General features: G+C 45.9%; 2 protein-coding genes across 4 annotated transcripts in view; one reads left to right on the top strand and one right to left on the bottom strand.

Annotated features, from left to right (window-relative positions):
* The window catches only part of LOC307022902 (class I histocompatibility antigen, F10 alpha chain-like), a 455191-nt gene that overhangs the window by 190847 nt on the left and 249104 nt on the right, over positions 1-15240 (top strand). The window lies entirely within an intron of this gene.
* Positions 1-15240, bottom strand: part of phf14 (PHD finger protein 14) — an 85978-nt gene that overhangs the window by 21834 nt on the left and 48904 nt on the right. The window contains exons 14-17 of one of the 2 annotated variants that reach the window (XM_079655803.1): positions 13763-13913; positions 5808-5870; positions 3831-3952; positions 1-1537 (exon numbers count right to left, since the gene is read on the bottom strand). The exon at positions 1-1537 is cut by the window's left edge and continues 2090 nt beyond it. In XM_079655803.1, the coding sequence (XP_079511929.1) occupies positions 1531-1537; positions 3831-3952; positions 5808-5870; positions 13763-13913 (343 nt within the window). In that variant the 3' untranslated portion in view covers positions 1-1530. The remainder of the gene's footprint in view (positions 1538-3830; positions 3953-5807; positions 5871-13762; positions 13914-15240) is intronic. The other variant, XM_079655802.1, reaches the window with a different exon arrangement.

The following is a 15240-nucleotide window of genomic DNA, read 5'->3' as shown; positions in this document are numbered from 1 at the left end:
CCATCATTTGACCTTTTAGTCCATTGTGTTAGTCTAACTCTACTCTAACTAGCGTTGGTTATTTGTGGTTTAATACATACATACATAACACATTTCTAAATTGGTCAAATAATGTTTGAGATGCAGACAACTCGAGGTACATCTGTTGACAAAAAGACTCAAAGGCGGTTCCGCGTTAAGAGTCCAGTGGTTTCAGGACCTCCCGGTGCGTTCAGTGTTCGTTGGGCGATGTGTTTCTGACCTTTCTCAAGCTTCAAGTCCTTCACTCAGTTTCTAGCAAAGGAGAAACATTGGACAAACCTATAACCCTCACACGTGACATTAGAAAGCTTCTTCTCCGGTGGATCCTCAGTGGTCTTTATGGTTCTTTCATGGGTATAATAATCATCTTAGTGATTTCACTCCACAGCTGATGGGTCCCTCACCGTCTAACATGCTATTCCTAACGTAAACACATCACATGAAAAAAGTAAGGACACTCTTACAAAGTTGTTCTGGGACGGTTGCATCCATCTTTTGACCTTTTTGTCTAATTCTACCCTAACTAGCGTTGGTTATTTGTGGTTTAATACATACATGACTCATGTCTTAATAACGTTTGAGATGCAGTAACTCGAGCTACATCTGTTGACAAAAAGACTCAAAGGTCGTTCCTCGTTAAGAGTCCAGTGGTTTCAGGACCTCCCGGTGCGTTCAGTGTTCGTTGGGCGGTGTGTTTCTGACCTTTCTCAAGCTTCAAGTCCTTCACTCAGTTTCTAGCAAAGGAGAAACATTGGACAAACCTATAACCCTCACACGTCACATTAGAAAGCTGCTTCTCCGGTGCATCCTCAGTGGTCTTTATGACTCTTTCAGGGTATACTAATCATCTTAGTGATTTCACTCCACAGCTGATGGGTCCCTCACCGTCTAACATGCTATTCCTAACGTAAACACATCACATGAAAAAAGTACAGACACCAGGACTCTCTTTCAAACTTATTTTCGGACAGTTGCATCCATCATTTGACCTTTTTGTCTAACTCTACTCTAACTAGCGCTGGTTACTTGTGGTTTAATACATACATACATAACTCATTTCTTAATTGGTCAAAAACGTTTGAGATGAAAACAACTTGAGCTACATCTGTTGACAAAAAGGCGGTTTCTAGTAGTTGCATCCATCATCTGTCCCTTTAGTCCATTGTGTTTGTCTAACTCTACTCTAACTAGCGCTGGTTACTTGTGGTTTAATACATACATACATGACTCATTTCTAAATTGGTCAAAAACGTTTGAGATGCAGTAACTCGAGTACATCTGTTGACAAAAAGTTCCTCGTTATGAGTCCAGCGGTTTCAGGACCTCCCGCGGTGCGTTCAGTGTTCGTTGGGCGATGTTTGGTGTCGGGCGATGTTTGGAATCTTTTACGGCGATGTTTGGTGTCGGGCGATGTTTGGTGTCGGGCGATGTTTGGTGACGTCTCGTGACTCATTTTGTGTCCCTCTCTCTGTCTCTAAGCCAATGGGAGGGGAGGATCTGCCCCGGCTCTCACAACCTGTGCAATGCAAAGATAGAAAGAGTCAGGGCAGCAACCTCACCCCCCAAACATCACACAGGCGTCCAGCTCTTCCTCTCATCTACTTCCTGCTCTCACCTTGGACATAGTGACATTTAGTGTTCGTCATTTTCACTTATTAACTAGACCGTAAAGTTTATACAGTTATCAGAACAGATGGAAAATCAATTTTACTGATTATAATTCTTTATGTTGTTTAAAGTGCAGCCAGGTGGAGAGGAAGACAGAGAGGAAGACAGGTGGAGAGGAAGACAGGTGGAGAGGAAGACAGAGAGGAAGACAGGTGGAGAGGAAGACAGAGAGGAAGACAGGTGGAGAGGAAGACAGGTGGAGAGGAAGACAGAGAGGAAGACAGGTGGAGAGGAAGACAGGTGGAGAGGAAGACAGAGAGGAAGACAGAGAGGAAGACAGGTGGAGAGGAAGACAGAGAGGAAGACAGGTGGAGAGGAAGACAGAGAGGAAGACAGGTGGAGAGGAAGACAGGTGGAGAGGAAGACAGGTGGAGAGGGAGACAGGTGGAGAGGAAGACAGAGAGGGAGACAGAGAGGAAGACAGGTGGAGAGGGAGACAGGCGGAGAGGGAGACAGGTGGAGAGGAAGACAGGTGGAGAGGAAGACAGGTGGAGAGGAAGACAGAGAGGAAGACAGGTGGAGAGGAAGACAGGTGGAGAGGAAGACAGAGAGGAAGACAGGTGGAGAGGAAGACAGGTGGAGAGGAAGACAGAGAGGAAGACAGGTGGAGAGGAAGACAGAGAGGAAGACAGGTGGAGAGGAAGACAGGTGGAGAGGAAGACAGAGAGGAAGACAGGTGGAGAGGAAGACAGGTGGAGAGGAAGACAGAGAGGAAGACAGAGAGGAAGACAGGTGGAGAGGAAGACAGAGAGGAAGACAGGTGGAGAGGAAGACAGAGAGGAAGACAGGTGGAGAGGAAGACAGGTGGAGAGGAAGACAGGTGGAGAGGGAGACAGGTGGAGAGGAAGACAGAGAGGGAGACAGAGAGGAAGACAGGTGGAGAGGGAGACAGGCGGAGAGGGAGACAGGTGGAGAGGAAGACAGGTGGAGAGGAAGACAGGTGGAGAGGAAGACAGAGAGGAAGACAGGTGGAGAGGAAGACAGGTGGAGAGGAAGACAGGTGGAGAGGAAGACAGGTGGAGAGGAAGACAGAGAGGAAGACAGGTGGAGAGGAAGACAGGTGGAGAGGAAGACAGGTGGAGAGGGAGACAGGTGGAGAGGAAGACAGGTGGAGAGGAAGACAGGTGGAGAGGGAGACAGGTGGAGAGGGAGACAGGTGGAGAGGAAGACAGGTGGAGAGGGAGACAGGTGGAGAGGAAGACAGGTGGAGAGGAAGACAGGTGGAGAGGGAGACAGGTGGAGAGGGAGACAGGTGGAGAGGGAGACAGGTGGAGAGTACTACTTTAAAGAGTACTTCTTCCATGGAAAGCCACGTAAAGGGAATATAGTCCTGATGAAAGCGTAGAGATGTTTCCCCTCCTCCTCAGCTGTGATCTAGTTTCCTATTTCCTCACACAATTCCTGAGATGTCAGAGAGAGAAATTCCCGCTGATTATCCGTCCGGCTCTGAGTCCGCAGAATAAATTGTGCTTTTCATTTGGCCGTAATGAACTGTGTGACAGGTCAATAGAGAGAGCCTAATGAAGACTGAACTTTAATCATCAGGACGGACACACACACACACACACACACACACACACACACACACACACACACACACACACACACACACACACACACACACACACACACACACACACACACACACACACACACACACACACACACACACACACACACACACACACACACACACACACACACACACACACACACACACACACACACACACACACACACACACACACACACGTCCTATAACCTGTACAACAGTAAGGTGTGGCCTAAAATAGCGTTAAAGAGTTAATGATAGTCGTTGCATTTCAAGCTTTTGAAATTGTTTGTGTCCATAAATTATCTTAAGTATTACCAAGCTTGATTATTTTCAACCCACCAAATTAAATAAAATGTAAAAAAAAAAAAAACCTGGCGTCCAAAGACAGAAACGGACCTCGAAGAGTGGATGAGACCCTCCACAATGAACCCAAAAACACAATAGGAATCTGTGGTCGCCATGGCAACAACGTATTTAGTGACATTATGGAATGAAGAGGGAAAGAGAGAGATCTGGGTGGGATCAGTGTTTTCACAGCAACTTGACCCCCAGACACACACACACACACACTCTCTCTCTCTCTCACCTGACGAGGTTCTCGTTGTCTCCCGGCCCGCTGCAGCTCGTGCATTCGGTCCTTGTGTCGTCCGCTTTCGGTTTTTTCTGCAGCGCCGACTGTCTCTGCCGGCGTTCCCGTGGCATCGGTTCCTATGGAAACGCAGGGACTATTATGGGGGATGTGCAGGAAATTTGTTGGAGAACACACCAGAGAAACATCTCCCAAAAAACATGAATCAGGGGTCTCATCGGCTCGCCTGGAAGCGTACAAAACACAAACGTTCCAAAACTCACGGAGAAACAAAAAGTAAAGATGTTGTTCAGCTTTATAATCCTGAACATCCCAGCTGTGTGCGTCACTCTTTAGTGTCCCCTGGTCTCCAGCTGTGTGCGTCACTCTTTAGTGTCCCCTGGTCTCCCAGCTGTGTGCGTCACTCTTTAGTGTCCCCTGGTCTCCCAGCTGTGTGCGTCACTCTTTAGTGTCCCCTGGTCTCCCAGCTGTGTGCGTCACTCTTTAGTGTCCCCTGGTCTCCCAGCTGTGTGCGTCACTCTTTAGTGTCCCCTGGTCTCCAGCTGTGTGTGTCACTCTTTAGTGTCCCCTGGTCTCCCAGCTGTGTGCGTCACTCTTTAGTGTCCCCTGGTCTCCCAGCTGTGTGCGTCACTCTTTAGTGTCCCCTGGTCTCCCAGCTGTGTGCGTCACTCTTTAGTGTCCCCTGGTCTCCAGCTGTGTGCGTCACTCTTTAGTGTCCCCTGGTCTCCCAGCTGTGTGCGTCACTTTTTAGTGTCCCCAGGTCTCCAGCTGTGTGCGTCACTCTTTAGTGTCCCCAGGTCTCCCAGCTGTGTGCGTCACTCTTTAGTGTCCCCAGGTCTCCAGCTGTGTGCGTCACTCTTTAGTGTCCCCTGGTCTCCCAGCTGTGTGCGTCACTTTTTAGTGTCCCCAGGTCTCCAGCTGTGTGCTTCACTCTTTAGTGTCCCCAGGTCTCCAGCTATGTGCGTCACTCTTTAGTGTCCCCTGGTCTCCAGCTGTGTGCGTCACTCTTTAGTGTCCCCAGGTCTCCCAGCTGTCTGCCTCACTCTTTAGTGTCCCCTGGTCTCCCAGCTGTGTGCGTCACTTTTTAGTGTCCCCAGGTCTCCAGCTGTGTGCGTCACTCTTTAGTGTCCCCAGGTCTCCCAGCTGTGTGCGTCACTCTTTAGTGTCCCCAGGTCTCCAGCTGTGTGCCTCACTCTTTAGTGTCCCCTGGTCTCCCAGCTGTGTGCGTCACTTTTTAGTGTCCCCAGGTCTCCAGCTGTGTGCTTCACTCTTTAGTGTCCCCAGGTCTCCAGCTATGTGCGTCACTCTTTAGTGTCCCCTGGTCTCCAGCTGTGTGCGTCACTCTTTAGTGTCCCCAGGTCTCCCAGCTGTCTGCCTCACTCTTTAGTGTCCCCTGGTCTCCCAGCTGTGTGCGTCACTTTTTAGCGTCCCCAGGTCTCCAGCTGTGTGCGTCACTCTTTAGTGTCCCCTGGTCTCCCAGCTGTGTGCGTCACTCTTTAGTGTCCCCAGGTCTCCAGCTGTGTGCGTCACTCTTTAGTGTCCCCTGGTCTCCCAGCTGTGTGCGTCACTCTTTAGTGTCCCCTGGTCTCCAGCTGTGTGCGTCACTCTTTAGTGTCCCCTGGTCTCCCAGCTGTGTGCGTCACTCTTTAGTGTCCCCAGGTCTCCAGCTGTGTGCGTCACTCTTTAGTGTCCCCTGGTCTCCCAGCTGTGTGCGTCACTCTTTAGTGTCCCCAGGTCTCCCAGCTGTGTGCGTCACTCTTTAGTGTCCCCTGGTCTCCAGCTGTGTGAGTCACTCTTTAGTGTCCCCTGGTCTCCAGCTGTGTGCGTCACTCTTTAGTGTCCCCAGGTCTCCCAGCTGTGTGCGTCACTCTTTAGTGTCCCCTGGTCTCCAGCTGTGTGCAGCAGATCTTATCAAAAGTACCGAGCTGATTCACAACATGCATGTATTTATTGTTCCACAGCATGAAGACAAACCTCAGTTTTATCGTCTCTGTCGTCACCGATAGCAACTCTTTTCCTCTTCTGACCTCTGGTTCTCTGCAAAACAAAAAACAAACAAACGTTAAACACAAAACATCCATTTGAACTCCGAGTGGATCGACACTCCTAACTTTAAGATACAGTTTGATTTACTCTCTAAAATGTTATTCAGATATCTAAAATAGTCAAACGATCTAATGCAGAAATCCCATTGGACCAGAGAGACGCTGCGTTCAGGGACCAACACAGAACGTCTACCTATATCAGGCTTTCTCTGCATGAAGCTGCTGTGGCACTAACAGGACTCTGACTCCGTCTATAAAGCATGAACAAACACTCCTCCCAGCAGCATGAAGGAAATCAAACACCTCTCCTCGTGGTGTTGGATCTGCTGGGGAGGGTTTTCAAAAGAGGAAGAAAAATCAACAACATATTTAAACAGATTGTGAAAACAATGCCATCTGTGGCCTTTTGGCTCGGCACCGCCGCTCTCCAGATGGAGCATTTATCATTAAGAGCCGCGCGCTCGCTGCCAAACTGCTGCTGCAGAACCTCCAGAAGAACCACCAAACACATCATTCAGTGAATCCTGCAGCCAGGTCTGTACCGGAGGGATTTATCAGTACGGCTGTCAAACCCAGAGACTTTTAGGTTAAACTCAGAATACTTTAATACCTCGAAACACACAGCTTTCAGCAACTCCATTAAACGATGACGAGGTATAAGGAAGCCTGTGTGGGTCATTTTCAGAGTGTTATTGTTAACAACAGAGGGTAGGAGGCCACCTTTTATTGGGGATAAAAGATGTTAGTCTCAGGTTAGTGGGACAAACCTGAGACTAGGATTGACCAAACACAGAAACATATACTTTACTGATACATAACTCCAGCAGAGACACAAACACACTTTATTAAACTATAGTGTTATCCACTAAGATATAAGGCAGCCTGTGAGGCTCATTTTCAGTTTGTGTAATGATTAATAACAAATGGTAGGAAGCCACCTACTAATGGGGAGTAACATATTTTAACTCCAGACAAGATTTGACCCAGGACAGAAACATCTACTTCACTGGTCACTCGCTGCAGGAAAACCAGACGAGAAACAAACAGCTTTTAGAAACTTTAGAAAGTGCATGAAACAAAGTCTACGAGCCGACTGCTGCAGAACACAAAAAACCCACCATCATTCATACGGCGCTTTTCCACTGCAGGACCTAGCCCGGCTCAGTACGGTATAGTTAGGCCTTGTTAGGCCAGGCTCAATTTATGCTGCGTTTCCATTACAGTTTAGGAACAGAGCAGTAACTATAGTAACGCAGTAACTCTGGGGGGGGCGGGGCGATCAGCTGTTCGGCGGGCGGAGCGACGCTGCCTTAAACTGCCGTGACGTCATCTTCAATGCGAACCACAAAAACAAAAACATCCACCGTTAGCTGTTAGCTGTTAGCACTCAGAGCTCACAGCTCCTCATATCTGTTCAGAAACTAGACACAAGTGAAACAGGTCAAAACCACAGACTGTCTGTGTCATGGCGAATACAGTCGCTGCTTTGTTTCTGTCTGTAGGCCGTTGTTGTGAGAGAGGACGGTCGGAGCAGATACTGCGTTAGCTTAGCCGGTCTCCATTCAGGAAACACACATTAGGTTGTTCGCCTGCCGTCTGTCTGCAGACTGGTCAAAGCATTAATTCATGGTGTTTACTAACCGGTATCAGTATGTTGTTACTTCAGCATCATTTAGAAACGTGTATTACAATTAAATCACGGTCAAATATGTGCATCTTGTTGTAGTTGTAGCTCCCTTGCCAGCGATTCTCTCTGACCATTCAGCAGTCGAGAGTGTTTACGTCACTAGTCTAGCATATTCAGCTCGGTTGTTGGCCCGGTAAGAACCTCGATGTTGGAGGCCCAGAAAATAGGTGAAAAAGTAGCTTCTGATGTAAACAAATATATTAAAAACATGTCTATGAAGTGTTTTGCTCAAAATACCAAACAGATCATGCATTTTAGAAATCCCTCATCCCCCTCTGTTTCAGCCCCGTTACTAAAAGGGATGATTCTGGGTCCTTAGCTTGAAAAAAACCCTCCACATCATGTTCCAAACCACATGAAGGATTCTCTCTGAAACAGGATGGAGCTCAAACTCTCTCTCTCTCAGGTTTACCACAAGGTGACTTCCTTTGGATTTCCTGCTTCTTCACACACACTCTCTCCAGTACAGGTTAGCTCTGAGCATGCTAATGTAAACAGACTATATTACGTACAGAACACGTCTCATTGTTTCTGACAGCAATGTTTCTGATTGGCCCGTGGGGGTAAAGCCCGCCCACATTTGAGTAATGTGGTCATGACGCAGTAAATCTGGATCAGCTCCGTTGTTCCCCGTTTTTAGAGATGTGGGTACGGAGGAGAAGAGAGAGGGGTTTATTTCCTGACACTTTGAGAGTCTCCTGACACACCGGGGACACACGGGGGACACACGGTGATGTAGAGAAGACATCACTTTGTGAGTCTCCTGACACACCGGGGACACATGGTGACACATGGTGACACACCGGGGACAAATGGTGACACACCGGGGACACACGGGGGACACATGGTGATGTAGAGAAGACATCAGAGAGTGCATTTTGCATGATCGGCGACCTTTAATACAAAGGACTGGCAACCTTCTGTTCAGAATCAGAATCAGGTTTATTCCCAGGTAGGTCGACACGTGCGAGGAATTAGACTTGGTGTCGTGGTGCAAACATACAAGTAAAACAAAGAATGTAAAACACAGAAAGAGAACTATTTTATCATAACATTCAAATAAAGCAGTAATTACATTGAAATAGAATGGAACAAAATATGTGCAGTAATAAAAACCTCTTTCTCTTGCATACGACAGACCTCTTTCAGGCTAACTATCATACGGATGCTACCTGTTATCATCAGCATGTTTCCTGCTCCTCTGTATCAAGTCACTGCTTCTCTCTGTAACTCCACCATTTGCTCGAGCAGTCTGGTATTTCCCCCACAGTTTGCTCCGTCGCTTATAAAAGCGAAGCGGTGTGAAAACGCTAATCTCATCCTCAGCTAAGGTGAGGAAATTAAAACGGAGGGTTAAATCAATCTTCTAATTAAGTCCATCAGTGCATCTTTAACAAGCATGAATCACTTCACACAGGATTAGAGGAATTAACAGAGCATAGGAAGTGGTACTTACTACATATATTAACTTCGTTCTCATCATTTACAGATGATTAATGGCATATGTTCATATCGGGGGTTTAATGTTAGCGGTACATCAGGTCTCATTACGGGAGCTTTTGATTATCCCCTCCTGAACCCAGAAACCCCCTTAATAATCACTGCTTCACATTCAAAACACTTCAGCACAATTTGTATATTAACCCTAACTGCAGTGGGAGTAATCAGGACTCTTTTCACCCTCTGTCTGAAACCAGAGCTGCTCTGATTGGTCAACCACTGATGTTCTGTTATTAAGTCGGACTGTATGGATGTTACTAACTTTAACTAACCCAAGAATAATATACGGTATCCCTAGGTTAAAAAACTGGAATGGATATTTGGCTTTGATTTGGAAGTTAAATATATTTACCTTTTGTCAACATTCTGAGAAAAAAGTCAAATAAGAAAAAAGTGAAAGTTTGAATTAAAATTTGTATGAAGCAAAATTCTTAAACAGTTTGAAATTGTGAAAAAAAATCAAATGAGAAAAAAGGAAATTTTGAAATAGTAACATTCTTAAAGGAAAGGTTATATTCTGAAAAGTCGGAAATCCTCAGAAAAAAAGTCAAATTAGAAAAAAGGGGAATTAAAAAAAAAAAATCGTATGAGAAAAAAAAAACGCAGTTCTGAAAAAAAGTTACATTTTGAAAAATAATTGAAATTCAGAATAAAGTCACATTTGTAAAAAAAACAATTGTATCTTGAAAAAAAAATAAGAATTCTACAAAAAATATATAATTATGAAAAAAAATGAAATTTTGAAAAAAAATGAATATACAAAATACAAGTTATCATAAAAATGTATCCATGCTTTAATGTTCAAAAAGCTCTTTATTTTTCTCATACTGCCACTTTTCACCCTCTGTCTGAAAACCAGAGCTGCTCTGATTGGTTAGCTGGCCGGCTCTGTTGTGATTGGTAAACCGATTAGAGATGTCCCGCCCCTCAGCCTATCAAGAACAATGCGCTAGCCAATAGGAGCGGAGCGTGAGTTCTCCATAGTGGCTTAGGGTACTTTTGATAAGAAGCTGTTTTTTATGTTGGGATTGCTCACACCCAAAGTCAAACCAAACGGCTGGATTTGAAATGTTTCCCATGTTCTTCATTAGCCACAGTTCCAGCCACTGTTTTACTGAAACCTTAAATCCACCATAAACAGAAAGTGTGTGTTTCAAACTTCTTTGAAAGTGTGTCTTTCAAACTCACTAAATGATCTTCCTTGTGCTCCGACTGCTTCTCAGGAACACCTCCAGTTAATTAGCGCTGTGATTAACGACCTCACGGAGCATCAGGCCGGGGAATAAAAGCCGCTGACAGTGAGAAATGTCGGCCAATAAAACTGATGCACGACAGAGGAGGAGCGCTTCTTTCACACACCATGAAGACCTGACGCGTGTTAATGAGTCGTCCTTGCATGAAGCCCTGTCTGGACAAAGTAGTGTGTGTGTGTGTGTGTGTGTGTCTCTGTGTGTACGTGTGTGTGTGTGTGTGTGTGTACGTGTGTGTGTGTGTGTGTGTGTACGTGTGTGTGTGTGTGTGTACGTGTGTGTGTGTGTACGTGTGTGTGTGTGTACGTGTGTGTGTGTGTGTGTGTACGTGTGTGTGTGTACGTGTGTGTGTGTACGTGTGTGTGTGTACGTGTGTGTGTGTGTGTGTACGTGTGTACGTGTGTACGTGTGTACGTGTGTGCGTGCGTGCGTGTGTGTGTGTGTGTGTGTGTGCCTTCAGACGCTATGGAGCATTAATTTTACAGGTGCGACGTACATGCTGAATAAAACCCATCTCACAGGTTGACTTTAAAGGCTTTCCTCCAGCAGCCAGGAGTCTCTGCTTCATCAAAGTGGCACTGGACCATGTTAGACCCTCTGGACACACACTCTCTCAGGAGGCCAGGGGGGGGTTGATTAGCCGCTCCTGAAGGGGAACATGGCTTTGGAGGAGTGTTTCTGGTAAAAGCATTAAAAATGCAAAGCAGGCCTTTTAGTGTCGGCCGCGTCGCGCCTTGCATTTGAAGATAAACGCTTCACTGGTTAATCCCCGAGAGCTGCAGCGGGTCACATGACTGCACCCGAACCAGAGCACAGAAACACATTCAACCCTCGGGTAATACGGAGACTCAGACTACTTCATTCATTTCTATATTTCTAACAACAGCCATCCACAGAGTTCAGGTGAGCAGCACCAAGGTAGGAAAGGATTCCTACAGAAACAGCATCCCTGGACTTCCTGTCCACCAACACCACACAGAAAACATCCTTTAGGATGTAATGATTCATATTGTGAGAGAAGGGGCTTACACTCCTTCACATTTCTCCCCATTGACTCCAGAATCCACAAAAGGAAAGTCCATAACGTCTCAAGTGAGCAGCACAGAGGCAGTGGTATCATCTTAAACTGTTCCTAGAGAAATGGCACCTATTGACCTTCCTCCACCACAGCTCAGAATACTTGCTCTAATACGTTTGTACTCAAATTCATAATTCACATTACCCTAAGCGTTTCACCCTGCCTAAAGGCTTTATGCTAAGCTAAGCTAACACCTGACTCCAGCTCTCAGACATGATATCGAGATGGATCTTCACCACTTCTCATATCCATGTTTATCTGATTCCTCAGTGATCAGCTGTTCTGTCAGCGAGAGAGAGACAGCAGCAGCTTCAGCAGAACGGACTCTTTCTCTAAAGAGTCCCTGAAGTCCCAGAAGAGATCACCGGGTCACACACTGACAGTGGGAAAACAAAAAGTGAAGTGAAGAGCCCCCTCTCTGCAGAGAGCTGTCAGATATCAATCTGCAGAATATCCTCAGGGAGAGAGAGAGGGGGGGGGGGGGGGGGGGTCTGTATCTGAGGATCAGAGCATGCTGGGTAAAGATAAGGAGGATCCAGTGAGGGATGGAGAGGCTTCTGACACCAAATGTTCCTACAGGAAGACACACTGAGGCTCTTAAAGGGCCACACTCACACACTGAGGCTCTTAAAGGGCCACACTCACACACTGAGGCTCTCAAAGGGCCACACTCACACACTGAGGCTCTCAAAGGGCCACTCACACACTGAGGCTCTTAAAGGGCCACACACACACACTGAGGCTCTCAAAGGGCCACACTTACACACTGAGGCTCTCAAAGGGCCACTCACATACTGAGGCTCTCAAAGGGCCACACTCACACACTGAGGCTCTCAAAGGGCCACTCAAGGCTCTTAAAGGGCCACACTCACACACTGAGGCTCTTAAAGGGCCACACTCACACACTGAGGCTCTCAAAGGGCCACTCACACACTGAGGCTCTTAAAGGGCCACTCAAGGCTCTTAAAGGGCCACACTCACACACTGAGGCTCTTAAAGGGCCACACTCACACACTGATGCTCTCAAAGGGCCACACTCACACACTGAGGCTCTTAAAGGGCCACTCAAGGCTCTTAAAGGGCCACACTCACACACTGAGGCTCTTAAAGTGCCACACTCACACACTGATGCTCTCAAAGGGCCACACTCACACAGTGAGGCTCTTAAAGGGCCACACTCACACACTGAGGCTCTTAAAGGGCCACTCACACACTGAGGCTCTTAAAGGGCCACACTCACACACTGAGGCTCTTAAAGTGCCACACTCACACACTGATGCTCTCAAAGGGCCACACTCACACAGTGAGGCTCTTAAAGGGCCACACTCACACACTGAGGCTCTTAAAGTGCCACACTCACACACTGATGCTCTCAAAGGGCCACACTCACACAGTGAGGCTCTTAAAGGGCCACACTCACACACTGAGGCTCTTAAAGGGCCACTCACACACTGAGGCTCTTAAAGGGCCACACTCACACACTGAGGCTCTTAAAGTGCCACACTCACACACTGATGCTCTCAAAGGGCCACACTCACACAGTGAGGCTCTTAAAGGGCCACACTCACACACTGAGGCTCTCAAAGGGCCACACTCACACACTGAGGCTCTTAAAGGGCCACTCACACACTGAGGCTCTTAAAGGGCCACTCACACACTGAGGCTCTTAAAGGGCCACACTCACACACTGAGGCTCTTAAAGGGCCACACACACTGACGCTCTTAAAGGGCCACACACACTGACGCTCTTAAAAGGGCCAAACTCACACTTCAAAACATTTCTGAAAATAAAATCATAATAATGAGATGAAATTAATAATTATGACTTAAATCTCAGGATTCATTTTCCGAAAAGTTTTCCCAATTATTTTTATTCAGAATATTTTTTTCAATCCCTTCTCTGAATCTCTGACTGCATTATGATTTTTTAAATTTTTTTAATTTCTTAATATTACTTTTTCTGAATGATGACTTTATTGTTAGAATTCTACGGTTAAAACCAGAATCCAGAGCTTTTTTTTTTTTCCTGAAATGTTTAAAAACAATAATCTCTGAAAATCTGGATTCAGATTTTTTCCTCAGATCTAAAATAAAAATACTTTTTCTGGTCAGCTGTAAAACATTAAATTCACATGTGTCCCTGATCCTTCTCCATACGACTGTTGATGTTTACCGACGTTAGTATTCAGCCGTCCTATTCTCCTCTCAGGGGAACAAACTCTCATCCGCTGTCTTTCTGATAACCTCCAGCAGGGCAGGGGGATAACGAGGAGTTCATTATTAGTAATCAATGCCGATCGATCAGTCTGAGTTTAGACGCATACTTTTCCACTATTTGTGTTTTCAGCAGTTTTTAGGCGTCCTCTCACCTGATGCTTCTTGGGCTCCGGGGACATCTCCTGAGGGATGAATTTGATTGGTCCTTTGATTTGCCGCCGCGACCTCTTGGTGCCGTCCGGCAGCGTTTCCATGGCGATGTCAGCCTCGTCGCTGCTGGCCTGGTCGCACTCGGAGCATTGCCTGAAGAAGAATACACTCTATTAACCTTACCATTAAATCTTTAATATTATTTTAATGAATACTTCTTAGTTTCCATGAAGCTGTCTTTGGCTCTTTCTGCTGTAACCATGGGAAGTCTCCTCTGTGGGACTAATACAGGTATTCTGATCTTTGTCTTTAAGGGGAAGAGAGTGTTTATTCTATATGATGTATTCTTCTTTTCAACTGTGGATATGTTTTACTGATTATGTTCATCTTTTATTTTGTTCTACTTGTATTTTATTATATCTATGAGCAACACCTGCTGCGACAAAACAATTTCCCCAATCTGGGAGGAATCAAGTATATCGAATCTAAGAGAGAAAGTTCCTCACACAGGGATTTCAGCCTCTGCAGACCATTAACATGCACTAAAACGTATAGAACACGCTACAGGAGAGGGAACAACACAAATAGTTCTGTTTGATCACAACAGGAAGTAGCACCTCACTAAGCATCACGATATCTTCAATCTATCTATGTTTAAAAGATACATTCACTCTCTCGGCTGTAGATAAGGAGCTGCAGGAGAAGAGAGTGACATTTCTACCATCTGATAATCCTGCAGCCACAAATGTCAGACGAACGTGAATAAACAAACTCTGGATCCTCGTGTGATAAGTAAAGTACTGCAAGTATGAAAACTATGACTGTTGGTATCCACTTAAAGAGGGGAGGGGGGGGGGGGGGTAGCAGAGGAAATATCCTTACTGATTATTTTGACTGATATTCTGAATGGGATTTGATTAACGAGGGGAGGAGGGTTCATAATTTATTACGTATTATTCTCACTATCATTGTAAAATATACTACAATTATTACTGTGAGACCTTTTTAAAGAGGATAGAACAAAATAAATATGATTTGTTAAGTTTCTTGAATGTCCTTTTTGGCGATAAAACAGAATACAACTGTTCTATTAGAATATCATATTTAGAAATAAACCTATTGCTGTGTCTCCTCTATGGCGCGTGTCAAAGGGGGAAAGGTGGTCACCGCTTAGTGCACGATATACTGGAGCTCTGCAGTGTGATCACAATGACACAATGAAAGCCTCATTAACGTGTCTCCATGTCTAAGTGTCTCCATGTCTAAGTGTCTCCATGTCTAAGTGTCTCCGTGTCTAAGTGTCTCTGTGTCTAAGTGTCTCCGTGTCTAAGTGTCTCTGTGTCTAAGTGTCTCTGTGTCTAAGTGTCTCCGTGTCTAAGTGTCTCTGTGTCTAAGTGTCTCCATGTCTAAGTGTCTCCATATCTATGTGTCTCCATATCTAAGTGTCTCCATGTCTAAGTGTCTCCATGTCTAAGTGTCT

Source organism: Notothenia rossii (genome assembly GCF_949606895.1).
Source record: "Notothenia rossii genome assembly, chromosome: 10".
Lineage (NCBI taxonomy): Eukaryota > Metazoa > Chordata > Actinopteri > Perciformes > Nototheniidae > Notothenia > Notothenia rossii.
The sequence above is the reverse complement of the archived record's forward strand: the minus strand, read 5'-3'. Positions and strand labels throughout refer to the sequence as shown.